Below are 10,843 nucleotides of genomic sequence, written 5' to 3'. Positions count from 1 at the left end.
AATCCTTAAAAACATGAGCACAGTTGAAATGTCATGTTCAATACTAACAGCGTCTTTGGCAATGCATGTATGCATGATCTACAAAGTTTCCTTTGATTAGGTGGAGAAAGGAATCACTTGGGCATTAAAGTTTCGTTCTTCTTCACGCACTACATATAAATATATATATGTATATATATATATATATATATATATATATATATATATATATATATGTGTGTGTGTGTGTGTGTGTGTGTGTGTGTGTGTGTGTGTGTGTGTGTGTGTGTGTGTGTGTGTGTGTGTGTGTACACTACATATAAATATATACGCCCACACTAGTATTTGTTTTATTTGTTTACCTGAGGCTAGTTTTACTTCTAGTGACAGGGTAGTACCACGTGTGCGTTTATGATCATTGTTTTAACACGGGAAATATTTGTGGTTTAAGAAAACATAGGCAGACAAGAAGACTTCACGCTGATTACTAAGTTAAAGTCTACGCATTTATCCGCCCATTTTCAGTTACTAATTTAAAGAGAATATCTGATTAAAACAACCTTATTACCTCAGGTATTTTTGCACATCATTTCATGAAAAGCATTAAAAAATATGTCTTGTGAATACTGATAATGAGTGAAACAACGAAAATAGAAAGCTCCATAAAATACAAACTAAAAGAGAGAGCACGAAGGAAGAACATCGGGCAACACTACGAGAGGACAAGGGACATCCAGCAACACCAAGAGCCGGGCGTGACGTCGGGATCAAGCCTACCAACCTTGTCCTTGACCGCCTTCGTGTCCGGCAGCGGCAGCGTGGTGGTCGGCAAGCTCTCTCTGCGGAAGAAGGAAGGGAAACGTAAAGATTTCTCTTTCCATGGAGACGTCGTCGGCATTTTGTAATTACATTTTCCTTTGTAAAATGTCAGTAAAGTTAAAATGTTATTGTCGCAAGTACTGCGGTCTTGTTCAGAATTCTACAGCATATATTTAACAAACTGATTTCCCCTAAATGGAAATTCAGCTTATGATGCAACGTCAACATACTAGATTTCAAACTAGAATTAAATTGTAACATAGTCGACTACACGATTATAGGATGGCTTAAACCTACTTTTACGACACGTGTTGTATCACGGGAGATTTCAAATATAACTTACGATATCTACTGTTTTTTTTTTTTTTTCTTCTTCTTTTTTTTTTTCCTTGTTTTTTTTTTTTTTTTTTTTTTAGTGTCTAACTTACTTACGTTACTATGTTCAATCGCAGCCTTGGAGACAAAAAACGCACTATTAACAAAGTCCAGAACTTTTGTTCACAGAACGTGTCGTAACAGGAGCCGTGGACCTAGTTTTAGACAGAGAAGAGATTCCCACACAGAAGAAACAGAGAAACCCAATCACCATAAAGTAAGTTAGACCACATGGGCTCCCTAATGATCAGTTTTCCAAAGTAAACATCACAAACATGAATAACAACCATGAACCTCATAGAGATTTCTTGGTCCCGAGGTCACCGAGAAAGGAGGTGTGTTATGCAAAGAGACAGTATGGTTAGAGGAACCTTAATAAGTACGACTTATATTACGAGAAGAGTAATGCGTTTTGCGGGGGGTTCTATCATAGGCAGAGTATCCGACAGTGCTTTGTCCAGGGAGCTGCTGTGTTTGGTATGTTGTCGTTTTGAATCAGCATGTGATGAGAAGACTTAGGATACAGTTATTCAAGTTTTTTGAGATCATATCGAAGTCTTGAATGAGACATCTTAAATATATGTGACTTCAGAAACTTTAAGCTTCAGTATTCTGTGATGTATGTGTCCTTAATAATAATAAAAAAATACATGTAGGTCTAGAACTTCAAGAATAAGTATCACGAGTATTAAGGAAACGAGAAACCTCCTGTGTTGCAATCTTGTCTTCACCAGATGTACTTTGGCTGTGCAATTGCTTTATACAAACATACATCACGAGCACAAACGATAACAGACAGCTACAGGGATAAGGGCACACCAGTTAGACATGAGGTAATCCCCAGTCCATGAGGTAGACAGACAAGAGGTGGAAACGCCACCAAGGACATGCAAGTCTGTGAAACCAGTTCCTGCATCACGGGAATAAGAATCAGTTTAATGCTAATCAAATTACTATGCATAGTTGGCTGGAAAAAAACGGAATGTTACCTCCGGGTAAAACTCTCATAGCTTTTGGATTTAAATGGATGATGATGGTGATGATGATGATGATAATGATGATGATAATGATGGTGATGATGATGATAATGATAATGATAATAATGATGGTGATGGTGATGATGATGATAATGATAATGATAATGATAATAATGATGCTGATGGTGATGACGATGATGACGACGATAGTTACGCTAATAATAAGTATAAATAAATAAAAGAATGAATAGATAACAACAGCAATAATAATGACAATGACAGCCATTCCATGAGAGAGTCACAGGAGGAAGCAGCGAGGCTGAACGAACAGGTGAGACGAAATACCTGGGTTGCGAAGGGACCTTCTTGCCCTTCCGCTTTTTCCTGGAGACAAATGGAAGAAGCAACTCTCAGACAAGTTATTCTCAACACTAGAAAAAAGTCTAGTTATCATGACATGCACTGCTGAAAGTATAATGATAAAGGAACAAAACAAACACTTATGAATAGCACCACACTATTTCGCAACCAATTTACAGCATCACTTGATATGCTCGCAAATACATTTCTAACCTATAGCATCCACGCATCGACACGCACAACGCAACTTCCTCTCTGTTGCACATCTGCAAATCACTTCGAAAACTGTATTCGGCGACATATCGTAGCATCAACGGTGCTGCCATATGTGCGACACTTTTCCACCTACATCATTTATACCTATGATACATGCAGTTCATGATTCCATGCAAAACGACTTGACTACGTGCAATACCTGATTTTCTTGTAGTCACTGATTTAATTTACAGTCATACTATGTTTACAGGCAGACGTTCTGTACGCAGGTTATTTGCACGCTCACGTATGCACGCCACACACATATGCACACATTTATATATATATATAAGTACGTTTTTTTTAATGGTAGGCTATGCTAGATGTGATAAGAAGCGGGCAAGCATTTGTTAAGTGTCTTTGACATAGGTCCCTAGTTTATAGTCTTTCATTCTCTCTCTCTCTCTCTCTCTCTCTCTCTCTCTCTCTCTCTCTCTCTCTCTCTCTCTCTCTCTCTCTCTCTCTCTCTCTCTCTCTCTCTCTCTCTGATAAAAAGAGGGAGAGGAAGACAAATAAGGTCAAACAGTCTTTGTCCTTACGTATCAGGGTTTAAACACACTCCACGCTATAAAATCAAGGATGCTAAGGTCATTGGACAAGGCTGGAGGGTCATTGTGTCAGTCACACAAGTTAAAATGCCCGCTAGAAAGGTCAAAGGTCACAAGGGCCCCCCACCTGGCAGACTTGGGTTCCACGGTGTGCTGGTGCAGGTCAGACACCACGGCGGTGGCTACGACTGGCTTGCTTCCGAAGGCCCGGTGGTCGACCACACGCAGCGTCAACGGCGGCATGTACAGGTCCTCTCTGGGGAGTTCCTTTGGGACACGGAAACGGGTCAGGAGGGGTTGCTCTCTTTTCAAACAGGGAACTAAAGGAAAAGCGAGATCAAATAAACCAATGGAGGTCTTTTTTACACGGAAAGCACGGAACATCATTCTGAAACTTTTTTTTTTTTTTTTTTTTTTTGCATATACTAAAACCTCTATTTAGTGTTTTATTATTCAGAAAAATGTATCAATCCATTTACTACCTCGGAGATAGTCACCTCATTCTATACATGGCATCACTATCATAACAGAACTATGAAGGTACTTCCTTTAAATAAGATGTTTATAACTTGTACTCATTTCTGTTTGCACTTATTTCTGTTTACTTGTGTTTCATTGTTCTCAGAGACCAAGATTGAGTGCAAAACTGGATAATCATAATGCAGATATTGATAATAAAAAATAACGACAACAGATGGAAATAACAAAGATAATGTCAATAGAACAGTTACCACATCAAAGACGAGGTGAGGCTTGTCGAAATTGGGGTTGAGCCTGAGGTTGGCCATGATGGGCGAGGTGACGCGCTCGCCGCCGCACTCGAACTCGATCGACGGACGCGTCACGGACTGCAGCTCGAAGGTGGCCATGTTGCGCACGCCCCAGCACAGCACCTGCGGGAGGAAGAGGTCGCGGTGGAGGGGGAGGCACAGGAAGAGGAAGAAGAACGCATGGATAGAAGAGATTGGGTTAAGTTTCGTTATCCCAATTATTGTTGTATAGTTCTGCTATTATTTCTTAGCATTGCAATGTGTATCTACAATGCATTCTGACATGATTTCACCTGTAAAATCACCATATCCGTAGTACAAGAAGCTTACCATAAAACCTCTTGAAAATAACCATACAGCTCTTCAGAGTTTACGTACCTTAACCCTGGTTTTCTGCAGGAGGGGCCATACTCCGAAGGGCACCATGTAGAGGTCTCCCCGCGTCGGGGGGAGAATGGCCAGTTCTTCCGCCACGTCCTTCAGAAGGAGTTCGAAAGACGCCAGAAGCTCACCTGCCGGAAATATCAAAATACGTCTGTAACCACAGATGTGTCTGTTTTATGTAATATAATTCAGTTTTTTTTTTTTTTTTTTCGTGCAGAAGGACTAAGCTACGCGTCTTCGAGGCCCTGACGTTGTCGGTTTGGCTGTATGGCAGTGACACCTGAATTCTGTCCTGTGCTCTGGAGTCTCATCTTGACGCCTTTGGCAAGAGGTTCTTGCATTACATTATGGAATGCAGTTGGCAGGACCACGTGTCACGTTGAGTGACCCTCGTGGCTAGAAACGGAGAGTGGATGCGGCATTGCACCCTCCTTGGCATCAGTTCCATTGACTGGTTGACTGATTGAATCTTCTATTTAGATCACTGAACATTCCCTGCATCCTATTAGCCTTCCGTGCTGTACATCTCAATGCATGTCAATACACGTCATAAAACATCGTTGTGCTCCCACACAAATCCATTACATGTCATTCACTAAGCCTCATTATGTTATAATTCACAAATCCCTGCCATTCACAAAACTTCTCTGTGCCTTCATCAACCAATCCCCAGTAATTGCCTCAAAGTACAAAGTACAAAAATCAGTACAAAGCCTCACTATGCCTCCATTCAAAAATCCCAAGGAAATGTCATTCACGAAAACTTACTGTGCCTTCATTCACAAATCCCCAGTACATACAATTCACATAACCTTCCTTCACAACTCCCCATTCACAAGCCCTACCTTGCTTGTCGTTTCCTCGCGAAAGCGGATACCACTTCAGGGGAAGCGGCTGGTATGCTTCGCCTGTCTCGACCATGTTAGGGGAACAGAACACACGCCCGAGGAATTCAGGGGCGCCCTGGAAGAGACGAGGGTCAAATGTAGGATGTCTGTCCGCGAGAACGTAAAAATACTTTCTTATTCATTCGTATGTCGTTTAGTATTTGTGAATACTTAAGCTTACATGTATGTTATTTGAATGATAGAAGGGGTCTGAGGGGCGAGGAGGAAGGGTGCTTGAAATGGGGGAGGGATGGGGTGCTTGCGAAGTGGATACTGACTATATTGCTATTTGTACTTGTCATTTCGTGTATGATATATGCAACAGGATGATAAAAAAAATGAATAACCGGTTTTGATTACTTACTGATAATAGTAATCATTCACCAATCAACCACTAAGTTCACACAACCTGGTGCGTTGCACGTAGAGGATCAGTCTCTTTCAAGCACATATCTTAGAGGAAAGGCAGTGTTGGGGGCGGGGATCCACGTCTCCCCGGGCACGCGCACCTGCTGCTCGTACACCTCCTCCGTGAACAGCTGTCGACCCGCGTCCGCCTCGTACTTCACGCTGCGGGACGAGGAGAGAAGCTTAGACACTGTCTTTACTCTAAGATATGTGCTTGAAAGGGACTCCCATACCTAATACCAAGCAATCAGCAATCGAATTACCCAAAATCGAAATACTTGACAGCCAGATCTCTCTCCGGAAGTCTCCTCATCTCGGATCCGGGTCGACGAACCAGTCTCCCTGGAACTTCCCTCCCTCGGGCTCCGGGAAGGCTTCGCGCGGGAGGCTGAGGCGCCCGTCGGCGTCGGAGAAGGCGGGGCGCGTGAGCAGAAGCCGCTGGTGGCCCACTTGCCGCTGCCAGGCACTGCGATCACCTGCAATCAGCGAGAGGGTCAGGACTCCCCAAGGGCGCTTCGAAAATGTGCCAAGACAGAGGTAAGCTGAAGAAAGTTCATCGCGTCTGTTTGTTCTTGATGAATGATCATTATTATTTGAGTAAATGTGTCACAGTTTATGTTTACATGGTAATGTTAGCATCTTTATAAATAACGACGCCCTTTTCTCTGTAAAATAAAATAAAATGTTTTGAGAGTAAAAAACATGCTTCCCCCGTTTCTTCCGAGACACATAATCCAAGATTTGTTCAGTTGCGAACGTAAACAAAACAATACGACAGACAGAAGACTCGATCGGGAATCGCTCATCGCAGGTCGTTGCATTGTGAACCCCACACTTGTTTCCGAGGACATTAAAGGGATGTGTGTACATACATATGTGTGTATACATATACACACAAACACATATGTTATATTCATTGTTCATTCTCATAATTTCCATGTTGATTTATAAATCCTCACCTGATTCTCATACGACTCGGCATAGACGGTGAACTGGACGTCTGCCCTGCTGTCCCACCAAGACCTGACGCCCGACTCCTGACCTAGCCACACCGACGCCCGCACGACGCCGCCCACGAAGCTCTCGTCCTTGTCTGCGGGCGGGGAAGAAGGTAACACGATCATAAGACAGCGCAAGGTGTTGCATGGAAGAGACATGTGAGCTTTTCGCGCAATATCAGAAGTGAGTTTCAAGACGCACAGTAATACAGGTTGCGCCACGGACCTGGGTAGCAGAGGGTGTAAGTATTGAACTTCCCGGCCAGCTCTCCCTGGGCGGCTAGGTCCTGGGAGTGAAGGATGGCGTGGGCTGGGATCTTGACGTAGGCGAGGCGTCGCGTCCCGCTCATGAACCACAGGAACACGTCAGGGATGCTGTTCTGAGGCTGTGGACAGAGGAGGGAAACAGCAGCGATTAGCTGTAGAATCTACAGCAAAGCAACAGTTCTAGAACTTTCAATTGTGATATAGTAACATCGATTAGGGAGGAAGAATAGGATGATTATCAACCAGGTCACATGATTATAGAGAATGTCTTGTTTGCCTACTGCCGAGTTTTCGCTTTTAACAATCGCGTAAAAATAAAACGATAGGCTAGTCAAGTCATTCAGTTATTGAATTCCGCTTCCTCCTATATGGCTACCCTAATACCCCTCCTCCCCTTCTCCCTTCTCCCTCTCTTACCTCAACAGCCAGATCCTCCAGAAGGGTGAGGGCGGGCTGAAGTTCCTCGAGAACACACCAATATGGAGATTGTATCAAATCTATAAAACATAAAGCTAACTCAAAGCCTATATAGAGTTGTGTAAGTCAAATCACAAACAGTAATTCGAAAGGAATTTGAGAGTAAACAAGGCCAGAAAGATGGATACAAAAATTGCTTAAAAACGAAAGAGAATACGCGAATGAAAAGAAATATGAGAATTCGCTGACTTCTGAAAGAAACGCCGGACCACTGACCTTGAAGGCGCCTATGATGGTCGTGGACCGAATGCCGCTCGAGTTGCAGACCTGAAAAGAAAGGAAATATAGATTCTAAAACTGCTGTTTTTTCTAAAGAACTGAATCACTGATGTCTATAAGGAGGTGAGGCAAAGTGGAGTGTAGTGGTTTTGAAAAGGTTAACTCACTCCAGTGTCCTTAGCTTATTATTCGCATGTAAAGTTTTTTGCTTCGTTTTTGTTTTTCTTTTCATTTTATTCTAGCTTGGGCCACTACTACGTTTTTACTTGATGTGATTCATTGTTGCGTTTTTGCAAAATGGAATCTCATGGTCACGTCTTCAGCATACTATGAAGGCCAGTCAAAAAATCTTAAACTGCGAAGTAAAAATAAAAAACCCTCACTTTGGTCTCAATAAAAGGAATACCCTCAGACAATAATAATAAAAAAAATAATAAATAAATAAAATGAGACGAGCAACGAAATCTGCGGTCACGCCAGACCTTGAACTCGAGGAAGTCCTCCATGAGCTGACTGGGAAGCTTCTCGATCTGGTAGAAGAAGATCTCGTCGAACCAGGGGCTGGAGGCGCCCCTGTGCACGCGCGTCTGCCTCGCGTCGCCGTCCAGGGACACGCGGCACACGGGGTTCATGTTGCCGCCCATCAGGCGCCGCCCCTCCACCACGCGCACCTGCGGGGGCGTGGGAACGGCCTCGGGTTACGGATCCTACACTCTAGGGCTGCGTATGTTTATCTTTAACTCGAGTGAATGAATAAATAAAAAACAGACACACACACACACACACACACACATATATATGTATATATATATATATATATATATATATATATATTTATATACATATATATACATATATATGTATATATATATAAATATATATATGTATATATGTATATATATATATATATACATATATAAGTATATATATATATACATATATATGTATATATATAAATATATATATAAATATATATCTAAATATATATATATATATGTATATATATATGCATATATATATGCATATATATATATATATATATGTATATATATATATATATATATATATATATATATATATATATTTATATATACATATATTTGTATATATATATATATATATACATATATGTATATATATACTTATATATATACATATATTTGTATATATATATCTATATAGATATATATATATATATATATATATATATATATATATGTGTGTGTGTGTGTGTGTGTGTGTGTGTAAATATATATATATATATATATATATATATATATATATATATATATATATATATATATATATATATATATATATATATATATATATGTGTGTGTGTGTGTGTGTGTGTGTGTGTGTGTGTGTGTGTATGTGTGTGTATGTATATATGCATTTGTATATATATATATATATATATATATATATATATATATATATATATATATATATATATATATATATATATATATATATATATATATATATATATATATATCCATATATGAATATATTAATATATATATATATATATATATATATATTTATATATAATATATATATATATATATATATATATATATATATATATACATATATATGCATATATATATATATATTTATATATATATATATATATATATATATTATATATATATATATATATATATATATATATATATATATATATATATATATATATATGTATATATGTATATATATATATATATATAATATATATATATATATATATATATATCTACATATATATATATATATATATATATATATATATAATATGTATATATATAAATGTATATAGATAGATAGATATAGATACATATGTATATGTGTATGTGTGTGTGTATAAGGATGTATGTACGTATGAAGAGGGAGAAGAGGAGGAATAGGAAGAAGAAGAGGAAGTGGAGGAATAGGTGAGTAAGGAACCTAGCAGGTCGTCCCTCCCTGGTTAGATAAGGATGATAATGAATGATATGAACACAGTTAGGCATATGTGTTATTTTTTATTTTGTTTGTTCATGAAAGTGCATCTTTATTTACGGTTGCTTTTTTGCTTGCTTGTGTTTCCAAGGATAGTGAGTTTGTGTAATGTGTTGTCTAGTATGTGTGTTATTTGTGTCATTATGCATGTTTAGGGTCTGTTTGATATGATGACACTTTTTTAATACAAATCTGCCACATTGAACTTAGAGAGAGAGAGAGAGAGAGAAAGCAAGAGAAAGCCCATTCTCTCTCTCTTCTCAGTTCTTCTTTCTTTATCTCACACTCTCTCTTTTCTTCTCTCTCTCTTTCCCTATCTTCTCTACCTATCTCTCTCTACCTCTCTGTCTCTCTATGTGCGTGCGTGCACCTGTGTAAGCGCGTGTGTTTGTGTGTGCGTGTTTCCATAGGGATGTGAGTGTGGATGAAGTTATGTACCAGATAAGTATTACTTTATAGCTTGCTGTTTTTCACAAAGCAAGAAACACTTAAAAAAAAAATAAAAAAATAAAAAGTGTAAGATTATTTTAATAGCATTGTCTTTAATTTTCTTTTTCATTCTACCGATCTTTTTTTCTACCTAGCTAGTATTACTAGTAACCTCTCGGATAGTTTTAATCATATTTGGGATTCTGTGCTGTCTATACATATTTTTTTCTTGAGGGCGGGAGGGGGGTGGGGGGTGGGGGTAGCGGGATAGACCAACTACTTGAGGATGGGTGGTGGGGGGGAGTTATAGGTCCTCTACAGAGGGGTGGGGTGGGGAAGTTATAACAATCTAATAATTAATTATAATTAGTTTCATAATTATAATTCATCACAAGGATAATTTAATTAGGATAAAGGATAATCACTAATAATCACTAACATATGATCTTAAAATAATGGTCGTTACATCAAATTTAAGCAACGATTTGCATCGGCCGGGAATCGAACCCGGGCCTCCCGCGTGGCAGGCGAGAATTCTACCACTGAACCACCGATGCTCATATAATACAAGGATTTAAATACGAATAAATACGTATTTTCTCTCTCTCTCTTTTCTCTTTTATTCTATTTCTTTGCGTGTTTTTCTTTTTTTTTGCGAGGAGTTCACATCCGTTGGAACGCTTCGCA

At 39.1% G+C, this 10,843-nt stretch overlaps 2 protein-coding genes and 1 non-coding gene across 4 annotated transcripts; all 3 read right to left on the bottom strand.

The window, feature by feature from the left end:
- Positions 1–477: 477 nt before the first annotated feature.
- Positions 478–4,222, bottom strand: LOC147466296 (myoferlin-like). 2 transcript variants are annotated; one of them, XM_086535692.1, is made up of 4 exons: positions 4,045–4,222; positions 3,441–3,580; positions 2,496–2,534; positions 478–818 (listed from the first exon to the last, which is right to left on the bottom strand). In XM_086535692.1, the coding sequence occupies exons 1-4, from the start codon at positions 4,180–4,182 to the stop codon at positions 692–694; spliced, it is 444 nt and encodes a 147-aa protein (XP_086391818.1). In that variant the 5' UTR covers positions 4,183–4,222; the 3' UTR covers positions 478–691. The 2 variants fall into 2 exon arrangements, with proteins under 2 accessions (XP_086391818.1, XP_086391819.1); XM_086535693.1 differs by lacking the exon at positions 2,496–2,534 and having other exon boundaries at positions 481–818.
- A 127-nt stretch (positions 4,223–4,349) lies between these two features.
- LOC147466295 (myoferlin-like) lies at positions 4,350–7,249 on the bottom strand. Its single transcript, XM_086535694.1, has 7 exons — positions 6,987–7,249; positions 6,722–6,855; positions 6,097–6,275; positions 5,844–5,924; positions 5,313–5,461; positions 4,462–4,595; positions 4,350–4,376 (listed from the first exon to the last, which is right to left on the bottom strand). Exons 1-7 carry the CDS (start codon positions 7,108–7,110, stop codon positions 4,350–4,352), a joined length of 828 nt encoding a protein of 275 aa, XP_086391820.1. The 5' UTR covers positions 7,111–7,249.
- A 3,393-nt stretch (positions 7,250–10,642) lies between these two features.
- Positions 10,643–10,713, bottom strand: TRNAG-GCC (transfer RNA glycine (anticodon GCC)). The gene has a single exon. It is a non-coding gene; the product is annotated as a tRNA-Gly (tRNA).
- Positions 10,714–10,843: the final 130 nt, after the last annotated feature.

The sequence above is a fragment of the Penaeus japonicus genome, unplaced genomic scaffold (assembly GCF_977035675.1).
Source record: "Penaeus japonicus unplaced genomic scaffold, GWHDUDI00000001_assembly GWHDUDI00002054, whole genome shotgun sequence".
In the NCBI taxonomy this organism is placed as follows: Eukaryota; Metazoa; Arthropoda; class Malacostraca; order Decapoda; family Penaeidae; genus Penaeus; species Penaeus japonicus.
The sequence above is the reverse complement of the archived record's forward strand: the minus strand, read 5'-3'. Positions and strand labels throughout refer to the sequence as shown.

Bases quoted from the DNA above. Each gene is read 5' to 3' on its own strand.
- LOC147466296 (XM_086535692.1), bottom strand. From the start codon at position 4,182: ATGGCCACCTTCGAGCTGCAGTCCGTGACGCGTCCGTCGATCGAGTTC. The intron at 3,581-4,044 runs GTAACTGTTCTA...CGTGTCCCAAAG, and splicing joins CTCACCTCGTCTTTGATGTG to GAACTCCCCAGAGAGGACCT. The intron at 819-2,495 runs GTATTTCGTCTC...CTTCTTCCGCAG, and splicing joins AAGGTCCCTTCGCAACCCAG to AGAGAGCTTGCCGACCACCA.
- LOC147466295 (XM_086535694.1), bottom strand. From the start codon at position 7,110: ATGAGCGGGACGCGACGCCTCGCCTACGTCAAGATCCCAGCCCACGCC. The intron at 6,856-6,986 runs GTCCGTGGCGCA...CCCCGCCCGCAG, and splicing joins TTACACCCTCTGCTACCCAG to ACAAGGACGAGAGCTTCGTG. The intron at 4,377-4,461 runs GTACGTAAACTC...GTGATTTTACAG, and splicing joins TGCAGAAAACCAGGGTTAAG to GTGAAATCATGTCAGAATGC.